The sequence below is a fragment of the Pavona decussata genome, unplaced genomic scaffold (assembly GCF_977016875.1).
Source record: "Pavona decussata unplaced genomic scaffold, jaPavDecu1.1 SCAFFOLD_64, whole genome shotgun sequence".
Taxonomy (NCBI): Eukaryota; Metazoa; Cnidaria; class Anthozoa; order Scleractinia; family Agariciidae; genus Pavona; species Pavona decussata.
Window position 1 is genome coordinate 3,689,071 of NW_028145484.1, and position 23,134 is coordinate 3,712,204.

Consider the following 23,134-nt stretch of genomic DNA (forward strand, 5'->3'; position numbering starts at 1 on the left):
TCCATTTCAAAAACTCATTAATAATTCATAAGCCCATTGACCTATCAAATGGTCGATAAAACATCATGTGCAGTGGTTTTAAAACCCGATAAAACCACCTCCTTATTAGTATGCGTTGTTTAATGTTTTTCTCGCATGCTAATTTCCAACCTTCACAAAAACATCATTGTTGCGAACTCTCTCGACACACGCTTTTCCAGGAATGTTTTTGAAGCCGTTCAAAAAACTCGCAGCACGTGTTTTATCGGGTCTAAAACCACTCGGCTGCGCCTCGTGGTTTTAAATCCCGATAAAACACTGCTGCTCGGGTTTTAAACATTACATAGCTATCAAATCAATGCTTCAAATACTGAGGGAGTCAGAGCTGTTCACGAGTATGGGACTAAGAAAAAACTAAAGGTGAACGAAGATAGCCGGAGAAAATCAAAACCTTAATTTGTAAGAGAGAGAAAAAACAAACCATAAAAACGACAACTTGGACTTACCATGAAATTCCGGAGGACGTGCAAGCACTGAAAACAAAACAAATACCGCGATTTATTTACTTCAATTTACCAAGCTGCAATTATATTGTGTCTAAGACGCATTATAAAATAATCTTTAGCAGATGCGGGCTGTGATTGTTTGAAAGCTATGGTTTTATAACTCCATGAAAATTGCTAATGAAGAGCTCGAACCAATAATGGGATCACTCGCTAATTCTCTCGAGCATGCACCCTACTAATCATTACAAGCCTTGCATCCCGCCACTCAAACTACCACTCCCACCCCCGAGATTATTCAGCTTTTGGTAGAGCATAAAGTAAAGAGGCATCATGGGACGTATTCTAGTCTATCGCAGGGCTACGCCCCCTTCCCTTACAAAATCCCGGTATACATTTTACGCAGGGTAGGAGAAAAAATAAAAGGAAATGCAGTTTCTTTTCAACGGGAACAACACGATCAACACAGAGGATTGAAATCAAGATCAAGGTAAAACCAGAGCAATAAAGAAGTGGTCACGATGAGATCAAAGTAACCGAACGACACTTACATTTCATGTCTGTCGCTTCCATTTGCAATGAAAGATTTCTCAGACACGTAAACTTTAGTTATAGCAACGGAAAAAGCCAACATTGCCGCCATAAACTGCCAAAATACCGTGCGAACGTCGTTGAGAATGCTGAACAAGGCAATCTGGGTGATTCCAAACGTCTCCGACTGTTCCATGACGTGACCAAAAGCTCGAAGAGTGAGACACAGTGTATTGAAGCTGTAGAGATAACCAGCAACGATGAGAGCTCGGTTGTTTGCAACTGATCCACCATTGGCCCATGTGACAACTCGCAGTATGAATATTATAAAGTAGACTGCCAGCGTTATGAAGTCTAGCTTGTTCCAGTAGTCGCTAAAAATCAAAAGCAAGAGAAACTATTATTTTTCTGTGTCAAAAGGAAACACAACAACTGAATCAATTGGTTGTAATTCATCGCTCAAGTTATAATTTGATAGACGATTTCAATATATAAAAAATATGACTTAAGAGGCTAAGGGGCCTAAATTCTCCTTATAATCTCGCTGCTCGATAAAACATTTAAGTCAGATGAATAAAGGAAATAATCACAGAAGATGAAATGCCTTGATTTTTAAACAAAATCTCCCAACTAGTAGCATGCATAATATATAGAGGACAGTAAGGAAAATAAACATATTGATACATTGTACTAATCGGAACAGCCGACTGGCCTTTTTAGATATGTGATGGCTTAAGGAGAGTTCTCAGGAAAAGCATTTGAGTAAACAGACAGTGAAAGGTAACCTCAAAGCAGTTTCTATTTGTAGTTGCTATTTCCATCTTTTATTTTTGTAGCTTCCATTTTCGTTAATCCAAGAAAGACAGATATGCACACCAAATAAAAAGCAGAAATATCCACCCAGAAAAACAACAGAAGCTACAAAAATGGAAGAAAGAGGGGATCAGGGTTCGCTTGTTTGCAACTGATCCACCATTGGCCCATGTGGCAACTCGCAGTATGAATATTGTAAAGTACACTGCCAGAGTTTTAGCTAAAACTGTGGGCCCCAAAATTATATCACGCACAAAGTATGTCACGCCTTGCCGAAATCTACCGCCTGTTTCCTAGACGCATTACCGCAGGGTTTGTCTTTCCTATATGCAATTCCGTAGGTGTGTTTTTACGAAAATATGTAAACTCTAAGCATGAGTTAGGTATATATACAGGCACATCATGTTGTATTGTTAAACTCCGTGACGAAGTGTGCGCTAGTCACACGAAACGCGTAGGAGAAATAAAGAAGTTATACAACTACAGTTCGCAGAGTGCTGCTCACTAGTTTAGTTTTTATTAAATTGCCAAGCGACGGTTTCCATATTTTAACCTGGATAGCTACAGGAGAGTATTAATGACTCATGAAAATAACGAGTCCAAGTAGAGATATTACTGACTAATCTTTAATATATATGTTGACTTCCCTATAACTAGTCCTAAAAGACTGGTTTACCTGAGGTACATTGAAATTATTTTCCAATAACGTGATCGAGCTCCATCGGCACCAATATCTTGCGTTTTTTTTAACCGTTGATTAACGCAACAAATTTGTTTGAGTTCAACCAGATAGCGGCCGACAAAGAAAACAAGTATGATTCACTCTAATCCACTGAAGGCTATGGTTGATGGCGAAAGGCACAAAGCATAGTGCAGGGCAAGCAGAATTAGGTGGCTCAATGTATCACGAACAAACTTGAAGTAAGGAGATTCCAGGTAGGCCAAATATATATCTGGTACTGAATCTAAAAGGGTAAAGAACAGATACTGTCAGGAAATAGAGTACTGAAACTATATTGGCAAACAATAAAATGTCGACCTCGTCAGGCTGTCGCTTGGTCATGAGTGCTGTTTTGCCGATAATTGCGCAATATAAATTGAAGACGTTTGGTTAATCGATAATTGTCCTTTTATAATAATAATAATAATAATAATAATAATAATAATAATAATAATAATAATAATAATAATAATAATAATGACAATCTTTAATGAGGAAACTTTTTCACTAAAAAGTGGTTTACAATTATCATGTAATGCATTGAACAAGCCTTATACATTTTGGCGCAAAAACTTCTAGCAAACATAAATGACTACACTTTGATTTGCTGGTTTGTCTGAAAACATCTACGGTTATTTTTTCACTGTGTCTTGTTATTAGGTAATAATAATAAAAAATTCATCAGGATAATCGTAAAATGAGCAGACTAAAACATTTAGTGGCAAATGGCCCTCGACTAAATATTGATAAATATTTGGAAATTTCGTGCCATTTGGTAAATGGTGAAACTTCATTTAATTATGATATAGAGGGAATCTTAAGCACAAGAACAGATGATCACGTCTTATTAAATCCCTCTGCTACAACTAAACCTGCGAAGAGACTGGGGCGCCTCTCGCCTTGCCGTTAGTAAAAGAGTGCTTGCACGAGAGCCACGTCTTGGAGTTAAAAATACCTGTACCTTTCCACTTCTTTTTGAGAAGTGAAAACGCAGCAAGCAGGAATAGCGAAAAAACCAAATCAAAAATACACCAAATATTGAACAGTTTCAGTTGCCAAGATTTCCATGGTCTCTTCATAAAATTACGACCCCGCCATTTGCGATGCATTTCACTGTGAATGGCTGGATGGGTGAAGAACTGCAAAAGAAATTAAATGAATAAAAAATTCAAATCACAAAACTAGGAAGAGTTTTCTCTGTCTTTATAATAGCAGTGCTCAATGTTCGCGTCACGCAGTAGTTTTTGAGTAAACGTGGGTTCCAAGTATGTATGCACAGTTTTTGGAACAGCTATACGTAAGAAAGCATACGCTTTTTTGAAACTTGTGAACCAGTAATTTTCAAGCAAATTCGTGGTCGTACTTACGAACACAGTTACTGGTTCAGCTGGTTTTTAAAGAAAAATATCTATTTTTCTTGAGTTCATCTTAAAGGGAATTTCTTGGAATTTCCATTCCTATAACAAATTGGCATTAATTTGGTGGAAATAGTGTCTAATTTTCAAAGCCTAGACAAAATTTTAGTGCTCCAAAAATTGAATTTTATCATCGTCTAAGTTTTCTGGGCGCCGCCATTTTAGATTCCATGTCGTCATTCGGTTGCCCAATTATTCAAAAGAACTTCAGTGCCCGGTTGTTCGAAAGCCGATTATCGCTAATCTGCGATTAAAAGTTAACCGAGGTTTTCATCTCGCTTTTATAAGTTAAGTTGAAGTTAATGGTAAGGAAAAGTCTAAGTTAAACTCAGGGACGAAAATCTTTTTGAAGAATCTTTATTGGTTAGTAATTAAACTCGAATCAAAGTTCACGCTAACCCAGGATTAGCTTAAGGGTTTTGAACGACTGGGCCCTGTCTCCTTACAACCAGCGGCCACCGTATGGCGTCATAAAATTCAAAATGGTGGCGTGGGGAAAGGCATATAAACGCGAAAATGGGCGATAATCATCTCCACTTCTTAACCTAAGCTCTATTTCCAAAAATATAACGTCAATTTCTTGTAGGCAGTTGAGGTTGATCGACACCTTCTTTAATTAATAATGTTACCTTCTTTTGTTCGAACTCAATGGCGTCATCCAAAATAAAATCCAGAGAATAATCTCCAAATTGTTCGCACGAGCGGTCCTCATGAGATGATTTCCTGGATTTCAGTGGATCAAGTAAACAGTAGGTGAATTCCTCTACGGAGTTTGCCAACTGCTTAAATTTTGCTACTTCGGGTCCCATTTCTTCTGCCAAACCTCGCAGCTTGAAGTTGACCTGAGTGGCGGGAGGAAGAAAACAGAAGTAGTAGTGCAGTAGGCCATAGTTCACGAGAAAGTCCTCCACATTACAAATTGAACAATTGCTTATATTTTAAAGATATCAGCTTAAAGTGCCTATGAGGTAAAAATTTTTTTGTCACGGTTTGTTAGTTCATGAATTTCTCGGTCTGAATTTGTGGGTTTTACTGAACAAAACTTTCTTAATCCGCAATCATGATCCCTGAAAGGTTCGAATTTAGCGCCGGAAAGCGTCTCCATGTTGCGCGCGGCCAAAACGATCGTATTACAAGGTTGTGACGTAGAAAATACTTTGGAACACACGAGTGTCATGGCGGCGAAGGGAGTTTCTTCGATCTCGGAGACTTATTATGCGGCTGGTAACTCCAATATGACAAACTGCGCGAAAAAAACTGGCATGCCGGGAATAAGTATACATTACTTCCCGAGAGACGAAACTTTACGGCAGAAGTAGGTTCGGTTTGCCCGAATTCACAGGAAAGATTCAAGCCATAGCTCTCAAAAGCGAAAGATAACGATGATCAGATGTGTGTGGATGTATTACACTCTCATATCCGTGATAAACAAACATCCTGCAATCTTACTGCAGTTAAATAGCATAAGCATGAAATCACGGGTAGAGATATCCACGGATCCTCAGTCTTGGCAGGTAACATTTATTTAGCGCTCCCAGAAATCTTGCTTAATTCGAGCCGATAAAGACGATAAACCTAAACAAATGCCACAGAGCTACAATTGTAACCGGGTATTGTAGCATATGCATTGTCATGCATATCGAAAAGTAGTCTTGACGAACAGTAAAAAAAACCTCCATTCAGTATATTTGAGGATTTCCCCTCACGATCACGAGTGGTCGCACCACATTTTGATCAAAAGGGAAAAATCTCTTATACAAGAAAGCAAAACTACAAAGGCTTTTTATCAACACAACAGACACAGCGCGAGTCGCTTAGCCGGGTCTGTACATGTCAACCTCAAGTCATTAAGATCTTGCGTAAGGACCATCAATAATAATAATATAAATTATAATAATAATTACTACTTATATAGCGCTTATCCAGTTCTGTTCTAAGCGCTCCATCCTGTTGGTCATCACAGAAAATTCATCATGCTTTGTGAGTTAACGCGCTCGATCTGACTTTTAAAAACTATTACTTCCATCAAAAGTGATTTTTTGACGGGCCTGTGCAATTTCCACTCGCAGCATCTGTGCTCTCTCGCATTCTTAAATCGAACAAAATCGAGTTTGGAGAAACAATTTCCAGCAAACTACGAAATTCTTCGCCTTTTCATTTCGGCAAAATATATCCAAGTAACTCAACAATCATTCGCTGAAGTGTTGCCTTCGAATCGAGCGCGTAGAACGGTAGCGGAAAGGTAAAGGCCATCTTGATCTTCGTCCTCGTTTTTTTTCTTGAGCTCTTCGACGCCAGTATGATCCGCATCGGGTCGAACGATTGTAACAACTTCCATTTTGCCTGAATCGCTTAACTATTTCAGATATCCGTTGGAAAAGTTTCGGTTAAGGACATTACTTCGTCATTGTCCGACATTTTTTTAGGGGGAATCCTTGAACACGAAAATTTTCGCGATAAAAATATTGGGTGATTCTGTATAACAACAAGGCGAGATGTGTTGTAAAGAAATCTATGACGCATTTCCTACATCATCAAATGCTAAACTAGTTCTCAGTCCCCGGGACACTATTTTTCTCATTTTGGGCTACTTTGTACGACTAAAAAAGCACCTTATTGTTTTTTCTAGCGCATTTCTTTTATAATTTCGTAATTAAGACATGGTAAACTTAAAAAAAAAAACGCCAAAAAAATTGTTACTTCATAGGCACTTTAACGCTGGTTTATGAAAAGACTCGAATTCGGCAGATGGCGAGTCGGCGGAAGGTGGTCAGTGAACACCATCAAAAGTATGCCGTGTAAAATTGTCGCATGTTGCGCATCGTGCATCATTGTCTAATCCAGACTTCCCGGAGCTGAGATCGACCACTGTTATCAGGGTCCCAAGGGGTTTAGAGCTCCCACGATAGGGTTCGAGGGCTCCAGGCCGAAAAGTGCAGGGCACCAGGGCTTGGGGCTGAAAAATGCAGGCCTCTAGGCTCCATGGATTTACTCCAGGACTCAATTTAGTCAAACTCAGTATTTTTCTCCGGGTTTCCAAGTAGAGAAAGGCCTCAGAAGCACCCCTCTCGGAGGTCTTAATGTCTTTACTAAAACTTCGTCTCTGAACTGTACGTGCATACCTTCATGGCCATCAGCAAGGAATTTGATTCGCATCTCTGAAGCGCTCTTGGTGTGACAGCCTTCTCGATCTTTTCAAAGTTGCTCTTAGTTATCGTCTTCATCAACTTGTCTTCGAACTCCTTTTCATTGTTTCCTTGGCCTTGATCGCGTTCTTCTGATATCAGAAAATACAATAACACTTGCATCAAAACCTAGACTACGAGTACTCCCTTATTCTTCCTATAGATGGTAAAGCAAACAAAACACTCGAACGCACGCGAAAATTGCTTCCCGCGTCGTTTCTCCTTGCCGCAGGGAATATCCACGCGCGTTCGCGCGTTTCGCTCGCTTACACTCTCGACTCCAGAGCTCTTCCCTTTTGCGCATGACTGACGACGGTGTATGACGTAGTCAAAGCCGAGCGGCTCTGGGGTTAAGAATGGCTCGCTTACTATCTCTTAGGAAAACTACGGGATTACTCATAGCCCAATGTTCGACCTTCGGGACTACAAACTCACTTATCCCAAACTATTAAAGCACGGTTATTGAGCAAATTACAAGATAATTCTTTTCTTCGACCAGAATTTCTGGGTTCTCATTCAAAACGTTCCAGAGGGCGAAATAGCTGCTCCCTTCAACCCAGGAAACAAGATTTTTGAGTATTTCGTTTTTATATTGTATTCTAATGTTTGCTCCATGATTCTAAATGTGAAATTAACTACCCATAAAGTCTCTAAAAAACTTCCAAGTATACGATTTCAAGAACATTAGACATATGCTTGTCCTCAATTTACACAGGAGAGGCAGTGATGTGCCTTAATTATAAGAGCCTTTAAAATACACGCAACAAAACTTGCCTGGGGCATTTAGCCTACGTTTGCGTTACCTTTCAAGGAAAGTTGTTGCATTTGGCCACGTTGTTAAACCTCGAGCAGCATTGTCCAACTTTGTTGGATTCAACAATATTGGACGATGTTGCAACCATTTGTCCGGGCCTTTATTCCCTAAGACAATCGCGTTATCACGCTACAAACTGAGAAATAATTTTACCAGGCGTTGGCGGAGTTCAGCAAAGCACTGACCTTTTAAAAGGCTCCCACTTGGTGACTCCATATCATGTTCCTCACGCATGTCTAAAAACACGTAACCGAATGCAATCAATTAAATAATAAACAAATCATATGTAGAGACTCTCGATTATAAAAAAAGAGGCTAAAACAGAATTACCACTGCACGCCTCACAAATCCTGGTAGGGATCATTATATGGGATCAGACACCATTATTCTTTGAATTAAATAGTATAAGCCCGCTTCTCCTTTTGCCTGTACTGATGGCCCATTGTCTGGCCATGAAGGAAGAAGATTATTTTTGCTTGCAATACTAAACCCAGCTTCAAATTCAATTCGCCAGCCCAATCTCGTAGAGAGAGATTCCTAATCACTGAATTACGATTGTGTCAAAGAAAATTGTTCGTTCAAAGACAAAAAAGAAATGACATTGTTTACCTTGCTCCAAAGACGTATTGTAACAAATACAGGAAGTCATCCTACAATGCCAAAAAAATACACAACGTGACATTATTTCCCAATGTGATTAATTTTCAGTTTCCAGTTTCAAGCAAGCTTCTGTTCAGTCAGAAGCTTAGACGTGCCTCTGTAAACCCTGTAAACGATCGGACTGGGTCAGCGACGAGTCAGTGAACGCAGATTACACTCGGTACAGTATCGGACTGAGGGTGCAAGGAAAAACTAACGTTCACATGTTTAGTTATCTAAACAAGCTGTAAGACACCTGGCAACATACAGGAATGAAAAGTAATTACAAGAGATCCAGATCACTCCTAAAGTTTCAGGTCTATTCTACTAGTTGTAAATATGACGAAAAATAGGGGAATGTTTAAAGTTACTCCAGCAGAGTTAAAACAAAAGCTTTAGAGTTCAACTGTATAGCACATAAGAATGATGTGTTATTCAGTGAGTGGTACAGGCATACTAGGAAAAACGAAATTCAAGTGCTCCTATTGGGAATCGAACCTAAGACCTTCCGATTGCTAGTTCGGATGCTCTACCACTCAGGAGCTATGTACAGGAGACTCGTCGCAGCTTAAAGGCATATTTAACTAGGTTCATGGGACAAACTCCTGCAAACTGCCAGGCTTTGAATGTCAATGTGTGACATATGCGCAATGGCATAAATGTGATGGTATATTTTAAGCCTGGTAAGTAAATGAGAATAGTGTATTATGTATTACTCAGTGAATGACACAGGCAAACTTGAAAAGAGGAAATCCGAGTGCTCCTATGAGAATGGTGTGTTATTCAGTGAATGACCGGGCATACTCGGAAAGAACACAATAATTACCTTTATGTTGAAGTCTTTTGGAGTTTTTTGCGACAGCTTTACAAACCACCCCAGCGTTTGGGAAATTACATTGTTTCTGAACGAGCTGAAGCGCGACTCGATCAGACCAGCGTGACGGCGCGTGAGCTTCATGCGCGAAGATTTCGTGGAAAGTCCGGAAATTTTTAGCATTCCGGGTCACTGGCGGTGTCCATGAGATAATCACTACTCGGGAAACAGTTGAATTAATCGCCGCCTTGCAGTACAGCTCGGCAAATCGGTCCTCGCTCAACATCAGGTAATTAACGCAGAAGGCAATTGATCTATCCGTTCTACAGCACTACGACGTCTTTCCAGCTGAACATCACTTTCACAACCACCAATTTATTTGAACAAATTAGTTGTGTAATTGAAACACGAGGAGGGTTGTTTCATCCCATCTCCAAACACCAAGAAGTACTAGGTTCAAAAAACGAGGCGCGGCCGAGTTTTTTTTTTTTTTAACCAGCTTCGAGGTGTTCGGAAAACGGAAATCGGATGAAGAACTCTTTCGAGTGTTTGATATAGCTTCTCAAATCATTTACAACTCTTGTAGATATTCAAAGTAAATGGTCACCAAATTTGATGCTAATTAAGATGACAGTTCCAAAGTACTGAAACCACCTTTGTGGTGGTGATTTTCTTTGTTTTCTCTTCATGAATTATAAATGAATCTTTTTACTTTCCAGGTGTAAGTTTTGGAACTTGTCATGGCTGATCCTCAAGAAGAAGGCGATCCAATCAGGAAGATATCAGGTTACGAACCTACAAACTGCGACAAGGTACAGGGGCCTAGCAAGGTGCCAACTTTGAACGCAGCCGAAACTGCAGCCAAGGTGTTTATCAAAAAGGATAAAACACACTACTGCTGTAATGTCAGCCAAGGTCAGAGCTACTTCGTGCAACGATGGAAACGACCAGAAGATCAGTCTAAGGTGGTGTTGAAGAAGGCTGGCAGCACCAACACGACCTTCTATTGTCATGTCAAACTCCCAGTAAATTTTAAAGAAGACCGATGCAGTGAATGTGTTTGCTAAAGGTGCCTTTGACGGAAGCGATGACGTCTAAAATGGATCTTATGTGTTGTGAAACTTTTATCATAGTTGGCTGAACTGCAATAATGTTTTCGCGATAATTATCAATCATTTTAACTTTTGGATCATTTTCAATTGTAATAAACCGGACGTTTTCATTGACAGGAGTTTTGGTTTGTCTAGCAGCGCTGACCAAAAAATGTTTGTCCATGTCATTTGGTGTCTCATTTATCCCCTCAGTAATTTCTTAAGTGAAAGGTCTTTACTAACAAAAGTTTTCATCTAGTTCTGGTAGGACATCCAAGGGCTTTTCTTGAAAGGTAATTTAGAGTGCTGAACTCTCGCGAACGTGACCGCGCTGCAAGTGTGTGGCTTCATTATTCAGGGGCGGAATGACCCAACCCGAACTTTAAACCAAATACTTGAAACATTGTCTCCTATGTTCCCAGATAGTTTTGTAACCTTTGAAAGACATTTTTGTTTAACTAATTCAGTTTGATCTGTTCCGATGTTTTAACTGACAATTTAGGTTGCTGAAGGTTTTAGGGAAAGTAATCTTATTCTCCGAATTTACTCAGGCTAGCTGTTGACCCTTTCAAAACGAAAGGAATTTGAACCAATTTGTTTTCCAGTGTAACTATTGAAATTTTGAGCTGATATTTTCCCGAAGAAAACTTTAGTATTTCTTTAAAACTAAATCTGAAGTTCTGAAGCGGTTTAACAGATATCTAACGAAATCAATCCGGCCTTGGGTACCGCCTTGATTACAGAGTTGCTGTTGTTGTTGTTGTCGTTTTTTCAGTTTTTTCACCAACTTGCAATGATAACTGCTGTCTTTTGAATCTTCATTGGTTATAGGATTGATTAACTGGTAACAGGACAGATTGGAGACCAATCAGTCGCTCTGCAATCATACTCGTGTCATGAAACAAATCTGTTACGAGGTCGTGCAATTTTATTTGTCGTGTTACTACAGATCAAATTGGAGCCCTACCAGGTTTTTATTTACCTGTTAACAGTCACGAGCTATTTATAAGACTTGAACCACTTTAAGTGTATTACGCAATCGTCACGAATTTTCCCGGAAAGTTAGTTTCCTGTCACCTTTGTAAGACCTTCTGCTTGTCTCCGTGATGCGAGAAGGACTGGGGCGAGACGGGGACGTCCCAACCCCATCGCGCAAATACCACCAGCTTTTACGAAAACCCTTGCGGGAACAAACACTCAACGACCCTTAAAAGAAAGATATGATAATTAACCTGATGAGAAAAGTTTAACAATGATCTCTAGAGAAAACGAGTGAAAAACCGTCAACTTCAGTGTAAACACACGCTCTTTTCAAAGAAGCCTTGACCACATCTGAGATATTATTTCACCGACTAACAAAGCTTCCTTTCATGCCTTACGCGCTTGGGTGAATCAACCCGATCAGCTAGACCGGTGACGTCACATTCGATTACGATTACGCGGCCATGGACACCTGGGAACACTGTGTGTCCATCTTAGCAGCCGGGGCCTGAAGACCAGCCCAGCTGGATAAGCCCCCGTTCATACTTATCCTTGTTCTATCATTTCCATTTAAAGAAAACGCATGCGTGTGGACAGGATAAACACTTCCGCGCTTTTGCAAGGTAAATCTAGTTACACGGTCTAAACACTGTTTAAGACCCTGTCATTTCAAAACGGAGAGTTGTGAAAATTACCAAGCAGTTAAACTGAACCAAACTAAACGCAACTAGAATGCCTTGAACGGCATGAAAAACCACAGTTGTTAAACAGACTCAAGATGAGGTTAAATTGAAACAAACGGAGCCAGAAGTTCCGCTATAAAACGGCAAGCCCCTCCTTCATTTCACACCTTTGTGAGCGTGAGATGCAAATTTTGACGCCGTTCAGTCGTGGCAAGTTGTTGACTCAAGCATCCTTTAAAAACATGTCTCAAAATTTCGTAGTATCACCACAGCAATATAAGATATGAAGTTCTAATTTGTTTAGCAGGGTTTATTCTTAAAACATAACCATTTTTATCGATAAGAGCCGTGGAAATACACACTTCTTGTTTGTCAGTTGTTTACATTCTGATGGTTGATTGACAACTGAAGGTGAGAATGGCCAGGCCATGCCCGTTTTATACCAAAACTTTCTGTTTAAAACATATTCTCGTAGAATTCAACCATATAACACATTGATTAGTACCTTGATGTTGAAGTCTTTTGGAGTTTTCCTGACAGCTTTGCAAATTACCCAGCGTTTGGGAAATTACACTGTTTTTGAAGGAGGTGAGGTGCGACTCGATCAGATCAGCGTGACCAGCACGTGAGCTTCATGCGCCAAGATTTCGCGGAAACTCCGGATCGTTTTAGCATTCCAGGTCACTCGCGGTGTCGTGAGACATTAGTACTTAGAACACCTATACAATTGAATCAGTCGCCGTTTTTCAGTTGTAGCGATCTATCTGCAACTCCAGCAGTACAGCTCGGCAAATCGGTCCTCTCTCAACATCAGGTAACTAACACAAAAGAGAATTGATCTGTCTCTATCTGGTACTACGTCTTCCTAGTAACATCTTTCACAACCGTCAATTTTTTAGAACTAACAAGTTGCTTATCAAATACGAGCAAGGGTGTTTCATCCCATTTCCAAACATCCTTTGTTTTCTCTACATAAATTATAAATGAGTCTTTTTACTATCCAGGTTTAAGTTTTGGAGCTTGTCATGGCTAACCCACGAGAAGAGGGCGATCCATTTGTACTGACAGCAGGTTACCAGCCTACAAACTGCCTCAATTTCGAGGACCCAAACTTGGTTGAAGCCAAGAAGTTTATCAAAAGAGATAAAAAACACAACTGCTGCAATTTCTGGCAAGATGGCAAGACGCACATCAACTGGGTGCAAGAATGGCAACGACCAGATGCCGTGCCTAAGGTGTTCTTAGAGAAGGCCAGCACCAACACGACCTTCCTTTGTTTGCCCGCACTCCCAAGACACTTAATGGCTGAAGAAGACTGAGGCAGTCAGGATGATTTGCCTTCAAAAGAAACGATGACTTCTAAAATGGATCTTATTTGTTGTGAACCTTTTGTTATAGTTAGCTGAACTGCAATTACGTTTTCAATAACTATAAATCATTTCTCGGAAGATTGTAATAAACCGAACGTTTTCATGGACCGTAGTTTTGGTTTGTCTAGCAGCGCTGACCGCAAAATGTTTGTCCATGTCATTTGGTGTCTCATTCATCCGCTCAGTAATTTCTCAAGTGAAAGATCTTTACGAACAAAAGATTTCATCTTGTCCTGGAAGCACATCCAAGGGCCTTTCTTGAAAGGTTTATAGTGCTGAACTCTCGCGAACGTGACCGCGCTGCAAGTGTGTGGCTTCATTATTCAGGGGCGGAATGACCCAACCAGAACTTTAAAGTGCTACTACGATCAAATTTTCGAATACCTTTTATTTGCGGTTGATTGGTAGTTTATGTCCTAAAGTACATGATCTCCAAGTTAAATCCTCATAAGATGAAGGAAAGTGCGATTTTTTTGCGCTCAAACTCCACGAATTTTTATCCGCCATTGAACCGCCATGTTCCTGCGGCCTGGTTACCAAAGGCAGATGGTGTCCAATGACAACAGAGGCCGGGTCACCCGGGAAAAACAAGTGACGTCAGACTCTCAACTCGAAGCCCAGGCGAGCCCTACGAGGCTAATAACTTCGAACACGTTTTCGAAAAATGTTTCGTTCTTTCAATGGTGGGAAGTCGCTGTGTTGTTCAGTGGTATAACAACTGCTCTAATCGAGCGGCAGGAATTGCGCTGCATGCGAGTCCGGCCGACAGAACGAGAGATGTGTGGGTCCAGTTTGTTGTCTTGCACGTTTTGCTATTTTCTCGGTTTAGTTCGAGGGACACTTGGGCATTCCACCCAAGTCAGTGAACACAAATTAAACCTGATCTTTTGAGAAGGGTAAGCGATCAGGAGATCGTGAACCTGAAAAAAATCTCCGAAGGGGAAGGAGCGGCAAAAGGTAAGCATATGTAAAGTGGGCGAAATGTGTGAATATTGTTTTTTATCTTTGGTGATTCCTCGATACCTTGTTCAGCACCCATACAAATAGCAGTCACAAATTTTTATACACATTTTATATTGCGTTTCTAAAGTACTAAACTTTGATTGAACGAGTAAATAATGTAAGTGCAACTAGCTCCCGGAACTAGCTTTTCCCTCCGAAGCATTTCCAAAACATCTCAGTGCGATAAGAGTAAGCTTGTGTTTACTTTGCTTTTGCAAAAGCTTGTGGCAAAAACTATGCAAACAAACGCGAAGAAAACCACTTTAATTATCCATTTTCACTCAGCTTTCGATAAGGTGGTCTTTGGCGTTTACAAAAGGGTTCCTTCTTTCTTTTAAGTGGTTTTCTTGAAGAAATAGTTTGAATTTTTGGTTTAAGAAAGGTTTTAAGAAAACCTCACATTCAGTTGTTTCTTATCAATTAGATTCAATTGGTAATGAATTTTAAATTTTGATTTATTTTTCAGACACTGAGTTGCAACAATGTCAAAACCCAGCTCTTACTATTAAACACAGGCCAAAACAAGCCTTGCAGAGCACAACATGTGAAAAATGTGGACAGCCAAGAAAAGGCCAGCGCTCCTCCTTAAACTAGCAGTTGAAGAGCACTGACCTTTCTCAAGGGCTTTTCTTGATCTTTTGTCATCAACCACCAGTTGACAAATAGAATCAATAAAAGAAATGTTTTCTTTTCATTCATCATGCCTCCTCTTTGTAACTCTTTCCATTACATAGGCTTCTGTTTTAGGGAATTGTCAGAAATTAGTGGGGAGGGGGGGGGGGGGGGGAAGTGAGGTGGAGATTTTAAATTGAGCAATGAAAATGATGTGACCCTCTATAGCGATGCAAATGAAATTTCATTACCCTCCCCCTGAACAGGTAATACATTGTAGCTCAAATACCAGAAAAAGAAAACAAGAATGGAGGCGAACTGTAAGTTACTTACTGGAACCATTTTGCCCCAACATAATTCAAATCATCTATAGAGCCCATTGGCATCATATAACTCCATTATGCTACACATTTCCTTTACATTAATATTTTAATACTTAATAGTTGTCTTGCTTTTGTTAAATAATGACTTAAATTAACAAATTTTATTTTGTCTTTTGTATATAACTCGCTCTCCCTGTCATACTATAAATTATGATTGCAAGAGTATAAATTTATGTGACCCTCTGTTTTCACTGCTTATTCTTTCATGACACTCCACCTCCCCCCCCTCCCCATCCCCTGCTCCCTGCTAATAGGGAGCTGAAGCACAGACATTCCTGAGCCATGTATAGCAACCAGAACTCAAATGTTTTCTCTTTTGGTGTGGTTTTAAATAAATACTAATTTGAATATAAACAATATTAATATGGTAGCCATTTTGGAATAAGGTTTATGGTTCATTGTCTGCAGTACATTAATAATTTTATTTTTATGTTCATTTGAAAAAGAGTGCCAGAATCTTGTTTCACCAATAAATTTGTTGTTGTACAAATGAAATTGAATCTACATTTTCTAAGAATAAACACTGATCAAGAAGAACAACCTTGAGAAAAAAATCAAAGGTGGCTCACAACAGTCTCAACTTTACTTCATTTTGGTAGCATGCATTTGCCCATCTCTCACTGCACCAAAAGTGAAAGTAACGAGAACTATTACCACAGCAACAGTGTATCAGACTCATCAACACTTGCTTGGGGGTTTGCCCTTAGGCATGTAGGACAAAGGATGTTTGTTGTTAGGTTGATTTGACCCTTCATTAGAATAAGCAAAAAAATTTCAATTAATACCTGAATCACAAACTTTAACTCCCAAGAATATTGTTTTCAATGTATATTTGCAAAATTCCTACTTTTCCTCCCCTCATTTGCTTAGGTGGATGCTTGTTACCAGAAAGCATGCCTTAATAAATTTTCATTTATAAACCTAGTCATTTCTTCAGTGCGTTAAAGCATCCAGTGCAGTTGTGTTTAACCTGATGTGAGCCACCTTAAAAAAAATATATGTACACAGAAAAGACTGTTAATACTATTACATTGGTCATGATAGTGCAAGGGAAGAAAACAAATTATTGCAAATTGTTGTTGCCTTGCAAATTTATTTGTTTATTGATTACTGTACTTATTCAAATCTGGATACAATGATATCCATGCAGCACCAGCACTCTCCAGGCTTGGTAAGTCGCTCATGGGAGCAATTTGAACATTTGCACCTGAGAAAATATTGAACCAAGAGGAAGCTTAGCATCAATTACAAGGGAACGATCAGCTTAAATTCAAGCCATTGTACAGAGCTTTTCACTACAATATATATTCTTTTTCCATGGTAAAAAAGTGCAAAAACAGTAAGCTTACTCGGAACCGAAACTTAACTGTGCACTCTAATTTAACACCAAGGCAAACTTTCGAAAGCAAAGCTAAAAACCTAAACTTGACTTCGATTGCAATTCAACCGAGTCTCCGGTAGCCTCCCTCCGGGGAATGAACTGGCTAGTAGTCAAGAGAAATTGTTGAGGATTCTCAGGCACTACACTTTTAAAGCTTGCCTGTTTTGTTAATACAGCAAAAAACACATCTAAATATCAATCTCTATATCTAATATCTTACCCGAGAGATGAACGACTCAGCAAAGTCTGCTCTTCCTTCTCTTGTAGCAAAAGCGCTAGCTGCTGAACTTATTCGGCTGCCTCTTCTTCAGACGGAACTAGCTCTACAGAGTCAGGACTTCTTAATTTCCTTTGCCTATATCATGCGAAGACGATCCAGGAGAGCTTTCTGTGGTCAAAACAGCTCTGAAATTCGTCGCCAGAAGGAGGACTACAGTACTCGCTTGAGAGTATTACGTCACGACAAAAACACAATAGGTTTGAATAAAAATACCGCAACTCCAATCACTTTCATACCGCGGGCTCACTGAAACAAATTCATAATGGCGGACTCGAAAACACCAGTTTTCAAGGCTCAATATTTTCAATTTACGGGGCCCAAACTTCATTTCAGTGACCAAGACAGGTACAACCACATCGGATAAGCTGTAAAGAACGTATTTTTGTTTCATACGTGACATGAAGTTTTGATCGTAGTAGCACTTTAAACCAAATACTTGAAACATTGTCTCCTATGTTCCCAGATAGTTTTGTAACCTTTGAAAGGCATTTTTGTTTAACTAATTCAGTTTGATCTGTTCCGATGTTTTAACTGACAATTTAGGTTGCTGAAGGTTTTAGGGAAAGTAATCTTATTCTCCGAATTTACTCAGGCTAGCTGTTGACCCTTTCAAAACGAAAGGAATTTGAACCAATTTGTTTTCCAGTGTAACTATTGAAATTTTGAGCTGATATTTTCCCGAAGAAAACTTTAGTATTTCTTTAAAACTAAATCTGAAGTTCTGAAGCGGTTTATCAGATATCTAACGAAATCAATCCGGCCTTGGGTACCGCCTTGATTACAGAGTTGCTGTTGTTGTTGTTGTCGTTTTTTCAGTTTTTTCACCAACTTGCAATGAAAACTGCTGTCTTTTGAATCTTCATTGGTTATAGGATTGATTAACTGGTAACAGGACAGATTGGAGACCAATCAGTCGCTCTGCAATCATACTCGTGATGAAACAAATCTGTTACGAGGTCGTGCAATTTTATTTGTCGTGTTACTACAGATCAAATTGGAGCCCTACCAAATTTTTATTTGCACTGTTAACAGTCACGAGCTAGTCATAAGACTTGAACCACTTTAAGCGTATTACGCAATCGTCACGAATTTTCCTGGAAAGTTAGTTTCCTGTCACCTTTGTAAGACCTTCTGCTTGTCTCCGTGATGCGAGAAGGACTGGGGCGAGACGGAGACGTCTCAATCCCTTCTCGCAAATACCACCAGGCTTTTACGAAAACCCTTGCGGGAACAAACACTCAACGTCCCTTAAAAGAAAGATATGATAATTAACCTGATGAGAAAAGTTTAACAATGATCTCTATAGAAAACGAGTGAAAAACCGTCAACTTCAGTGTAAACACACGCTCTTTTCAAAGAAGCTTTGACCACATCTGAGATATTATTTCACCGACTAACAAAGCTTCCTTTCATGCCTTACGCGCTTGGGTGAATCAACCCGATCAGCTAGACCGGTGACGTCACATTCGATTACGATTACGCGGCCATGGACACCTGGGAACATTCTCGTTCCCAGGGCTGTGTGTCCATCTTAGCAGCCGGGGCCTGAAGGCCAGCCCAGCTGGATAAGCCCCCGTTCATACTTATCCTTGTTCTATCATTTCTATTTAAAGAAAACGCATTCGTAAGGACAGGATGAACACTTCCGTGCTTTTGCAAGGTAAAGCCAGTTACACGGTCTAAACACTAGGGACCTTGAGCAGAGACGACGACGACGAAGACGAAGACAAAACTTAAAAAATTACCTTCGCGTCTTCTGAATAAATTCGCGATGATTGATACTCTCTCAGTTTGTGCAATATAGTGCGACTTCGAGGAGCTAACGTCGTAGGAGCGCCTTTAAAGTTCAGAAAGAGAAAGAAAAATTAATTATCATGCGTTCACGTTCTCCATAAAACCTTAAATTTGGTTATTTCACGTTGTTGTTTTGCAGAGGACGACAAAGAAATGTACCAAAGTGTATAACGCACGTGCAGAGCCAGTGTTTTGCTAATTAAAGCTATTGTTTCCTGACGTTCTCGTTGACGTCCTCGTCGTTGCTGCTTAAGGTTCCTACTGTTTTTAAAGACCCAACCTCGTTCCCAGGGTCTCTCCTCTTCACGTCCCAGGGAGCAAGACGTTAAGAGGAGAGACCCTGGGAACGAGGTTGTTTAAGACCCTGTCATTTCATAACGGAGAGTTGTGAAAATTATTAAGCAGTTAAACTGAACCAAACTAAACGCGACTAGAATGCCTTGAACGGCATGAAAAACCACAGTTGTTAAACAGACGCAAGAAGAGGTTAAATTCAAAACAAACGGAGCAAGAAGTTCCGCTATAAAAGGGCAAGCTCCTCCTTCATTTCACACCTTTGTGGGCGTGAGATGCAAATATAGACGCCGCTCAGTCGTGGCGAGTTGTTGACTCAAGCATCCTCTGAAAATACGTCTCAAAATTTCGTAGTATCACCACAGCAATATAAGAAACCAAGTTCTAACTGATTTTTTTTATCAGGGTTTATTCTTAAAACATGGGCCATTTTATCGATAAGAACCGTAGAAATACACACTCCTTGTTTGTCAGTTGTTTCGTTCTGATGATTGATTGACAACTGAAGGTGAGAGTGGCAAGGCCAGGCCCCTTTTATATCGAAACTTCCTGTTTAAAACATATTCTCATAGAATTCAACTATGTAACACATTAATTACCTTGATCAGTAGCCCCTTACATGCCTTGATGTTGACGTTTTTTGGAGTTTTCCTGACAGCTTTACAAACTACCCCAGCGTTTGGGAAATTACACTGTTTTTGAAGGAGCTGAAGTGCGACTCGATCAAATCAGCGTGACCAGCACGTGAGCTTCATGCGCCAAGATTTCGTGGAAAATCCGGAACTTTTTAGCATTCCGGGTCACTGGCGGTGTCATGAGGCAATAACTACTCAGAACAGATGTACAATTGAATCAGTCGCCGTTTTTCAGTTGTAGCAATCTATCTGCAACCCCAGCAGCACAGCTCGACAAATCGGTCCTCTCTCAACATCAGGTAACTAACACAAAAAGAGAATTGATCTATCTCTGTCTAGCACTACGTCTTCCCAGTAATAGGGAACTTAAGCAGCGACAACGGCAACGGCAACGAAAACGTCACCCAGAAATATTACTTTATTTCATTTGTGCTACTTCGCGATTATTACAACTCGCTCAATTTTTACAAGAACGGTGAACTAACCAGGAACCAAATTGGTAGGAGTGGCGTACAAGTTAAGACAGAAAATGAAAAATTCCCCGCCGTGCGTTCACGTTCTCCACAAGACCTTGAATGTGGTCATTTCACGTTGTTGTTTTGCAGAGGACGACCAAGAAATGTACCAAAATGTAAAACACACGTGCAGAGCGATTGTTTTTTGCTCATTAAACCTATTGTTTTGCGGGGTTGTCGTTGCCGTCGCCTTCGTCGTTGCTTAAGCTCCCTAATATCTTTCACAACTACCTTTTTTAGAACTAATTAGTTACTTATCAAATACGAGGAAGGTTGTTTCATCCCGTTTCCAAACACCAAAAGTACTAGGTTGAAAACCGGAGGCGCCGTCGAGCTCTTTTTCACCAACTTCGAAGTGTTGGAAATCCGGGAACCATTAATAAATAATAATACTTGCAGAAATTCGGAGAAAAAGTTTACCAAATTTTATGATGATAAATATCACATTCTCAAACCTCCTTTGTTGCAGTGATTTTCTTTTTTTTCTCTCGTCATGAATTATAAACGAGTCTTTTTACTGTTCAGGCTTAAGTTTTGGACATTGCCATGGCTGACCCACCAGAAGAGGGCAGTGGGTTTGTAACGAAAGTAGGTTGCCAGCCTATAAACTGCCTCAAAGTTGGGGTGCCTTTCGAGGACTCAGAATTGACCAAAGCCAAGACGTTTATCAACCAGGGCAGAAAACACAACTGCTGCACTTTCTGGCAAGATTCGATGGACATCGACTGGGTGCAAGAATGGCAACGACCAGATTCCGTGCCTAAGGTGATCTTCGAGAAGGTGAGCACCAACATACACTTCCTTTGTTGGCACACACTCCCACGGCGCTTTATAGCTGAAGAAGACTGATGCAGTCAGAAAGATTTGCCTTTAATAGAAACGATGACTTCTAAAATGGATCTTATTGGTTGTGGAACTTTTATTATGGTTAGCTGAACTGCAATTACGTTTTCGATAAATGAAATCATTTTAATTCATCTAAGATCGTTTCTCGGAAGATTGTAATAAACCGGACGTTTTCATTGACGCGAGTTTTGTTATCTCTAGCACACCGACCGCAAAATGTTTGTCCATGTCATTTGGTGTCTCATTTATCCCCTCAGTAATTTCTTAAGTGAAAGGTCTCTACAAAGAAAAGATTTCATCTAGTTCTGGTAGATATCCACGGGATTTTCTTGAAAGGTTTAGAGTGCTGAACTCTCGCGAACGTGACCGCGTTGCAAGTATGTGGCTTCATTATTCAGGGACGGCATGACCCAACGAGAACATTAACCCAAACACTTGAAACATTGTCTCCTGTGTTCCCAGATAGTTTTGTAACCTTTGAAAGACATATTTGTTTAACTAATACAGTTTGATCTGTTCCGATGTTTTAACTGACAATTTAGGTTGCTGAAGGTTTTAGGGAATGCAATCTTATTCTCCGAATTTATTCAGGCTAGCTGTTGACCTTTTTGGACATTTTAACGGCCCTTTCAAAACGAAAGGAATTCGAACCAATTTGTGTTCCAGTGTTATGAAATTTTGAGCTGACAATTAGTTTGCCGAAGAGAACTGTAGATTTTCTTTAAAACTAAATCTGAAGTTCTGAAGCGATTAAGGCCCTCCGAACAGATATCTATTTATCTATTTGATCTAACGAAATCAATCCGGCCTTGGGTACCGCCTTGATCGCAATGATAACTACTGTCTTTTCAATCTTCATTGGTTATAGGATTGATTAAGTGGTAACAGGAGAGATTGGAGACCAATCAGTCGCCCTGCAATCACACTCGCCACGAAACAAATCTGTTACGAGGTTGTGCAATTTTATTTGTCGTGTTACTACAGATCGAATTGGAGCCCTTCCAGGTTTTTATTTGCACTGTTAACAGTCACGAGCTAGTCATAAGACCTGAACCACTTTAAGCGTATTACGCAATCGTCACGAATTTTTCCGGAAAGTTAGTTTCCTGTCACCTTTGTAAGACCTTCAGCTTGTCTCCGTGATGCGAGAAGGACTGGGGCGAGACGGAGTCGTCCCAACCCCTCCTAGCAAATACTACCAGCTTTTACGAGAACCCTTGCGAGGACAAACACTTAACGACACTGAAGAGAAAGATATGATAACCTGATGTGAAAAGTTTTAACAATGAACTCTAGAGAAAAGGAGTGAAAAAACGTCAAGACGCTAATAATTTGTCAAAAGACCGAGGTAAATGGCGGTAAACGTGGGGTACTGAGGATTGAGTCAGACGTCGTGACCTCATTTAAACCGTACATTAACGGGTGTGACTTAGTTAGTCTACCATGAAGGGAGTCATTAATTTGAGTTTTCCTCTATCCCAAATGAAGAGACTAAAGGCTATTCGGCAGAAACTATTTGCCCAGAACTTTTAAATTCGTGCCAAATGGGCAGGAAAATACTGAATTTGGAATACATGGAATTAACGCGATGAACGATTTAAATTTCTAAATGAACGAAGCTGCTGCGATTGCGAAGGATTCGTCAAGATAGATTTATCGAAAAAGAGTGCGTTAATGATTCCAAAGGCATTCTCTCCGCAATAAATTGAACCATACGAAAATAATTCTGAAAACAAATTTTAACTTGCGGTATTGTTCAGTAGAATAAATGCGGAATCATGGAAAGCTGATGTGTATCAATACAAACGGACGGCATCCGAAGAACAGGGTAAAGATCTTGGTTTCAAAATGAT

The 23,134-nt window shown here is 40.0% G+C and overlaps 3 protein-coding genes and 3 long non-coding RNA genes across 15 annotated transcripts in view; 4 read left to right on the forward strand and 2 right to left on the reverse strand.

The window, feature by feature from the left end:
• Positions 1 to 2,638, reverse strand: part of LOC146478525 (uncharacterized) — a 35,043-nt gene extending 32,405 nt beyond the window's left edge. Inside the window, exons 1-3 of the mRNA XM_085112107.1 lie at positions 2,503 to 2,638; positions 1,034 to 1,387; positions 486 to 512 (exon numbers count right to left, since the gene is read on the reverse strand). Coding sequence (XP_084968233.1) covers positions 486 to 512; positions 1,034 to 1,387; positions 2,503 to 2,513 — 392 coding nt within the window. The 5' untranslated portion in view covers positions 2,514 to 2,638. The remainder of the gene's footprint in view (positions 1 to 485; positions 513 to 1,033; positions 1,388 to 2,502) is intronic.
• A 4-nt stretch (positions 2,639 to 2,642) lies between these two features.
• LOC146478526 (uncharacterized) lies at positions 2,643 to 20,024 on the reverse strand. Of its 9 annotated transcripts, none has more exons than XM_085112130.1 (8): positions 19,924 to 20,024; positions 12,675 to 12,689; positions 8,571 to 8,611; positions 8,147 to 8,197; positions 7,085 to 7,239; positions 4,592 to 4,804; positions 3,509 to 3,686; positions 2,643 to 2,791 (listed from the first exon to the last, which is right to left on the reverse strand). In XM_085112130.1, exons 3-8 carry the CDS (start codon positions 8,608 to 8,610, stop codon positions 2,646 to 2,648), a joined length of 783 nt encoding a protein of 260 aa, XP_084968256.1. In that variant the 5' UTR covers position 8,611; positions 12,675 to 12,689; positions 19,924 to 20,024; the 3' UTR covers positions 2,643 to 2,645. The 9 variants fall into 9 exon arrangements, with proteins under 9 accessions (XP_084968256.1, XP_084968259.1, XP_084968255.1 ...); XM_085112133.1 differs by lacking the exon at positions 12,675 to 12,689 and adding an exon at positions 9,427 to 9,441 and having other exon boundaries at positions 7,085 to 7,236; positions 19,924 to 19,990; XM_085112129.1 differs by lacking the exon at positions 12,675 to 12,689 and adding an exon at positions 9,427 to 9,441 and having other exon boundaries at positions 19,924 to 19,990.
• Positions 8,658 to 10,640, forward strand: LOC146478527 (uncharacterized). 2 transcript variants are annotated; one of them, XM_085112149.1, is made up of 2 exons: positions 8,658 to 8,781; positions 10,134 to 10,640. In XM_085112149.1, exon 2 carries the CDS (start codon positions 10,155 to 10,157, stop codon positions 10,479 to 10,481), a length of 327 nt encoding a protein of 108 aa, XP_084968275.1. In that variant the 5' UTR covers positions 8,658 to 8,781; positions 10,134 to 10,154; the 3' UTR covers positions 10,482 to 10,640. The 2 variants fall into 2 exon arrangements, with proteins under 2 accessions (XP_084968275.1, XP_084968274.1); XM_085112148.1 differs by lacking the exon at positions 8,658 to 8,781 and adding an exon at positions 9,589 to 9,703.
• Positions 12,835 to 13,646, forward strand: LOC146478528 (uncharacterized). The gene is made up of 2 exons (XR_014865135.1): positions 12,835 to 12,983; positions 13,174 to 13,646. It is a non-coding gene; the product is annotated as an uncharacterized LOC146478528 (long non-coding RNA).
• LOC146478529 (uncharacterized) lies at positions 17,621 to 22,658 on the forward strand. The gene is made up of 2 exons (XR_014865138.1): positions 17,621 to 18,012; positions 22,191 to 22,658. It is a non-coding gene; the product is annotated as an uncharacterized LOC146478529 (long non-coding RNA).
• Positions 20,067 to 21,461, forward strand: LOC146478530 (uncharacterized). The gene is made up of 2 exons (XR_014865134.1): positions 20,067 to 20,219; positions 20,961 to 21,461. It is a non-coding gene; the product is annotated as an uncharacterized LOC146478530 (long non-coding RNA).
• Positions 22,659 to 23,134: the final 476 nt, after the last annotated feature.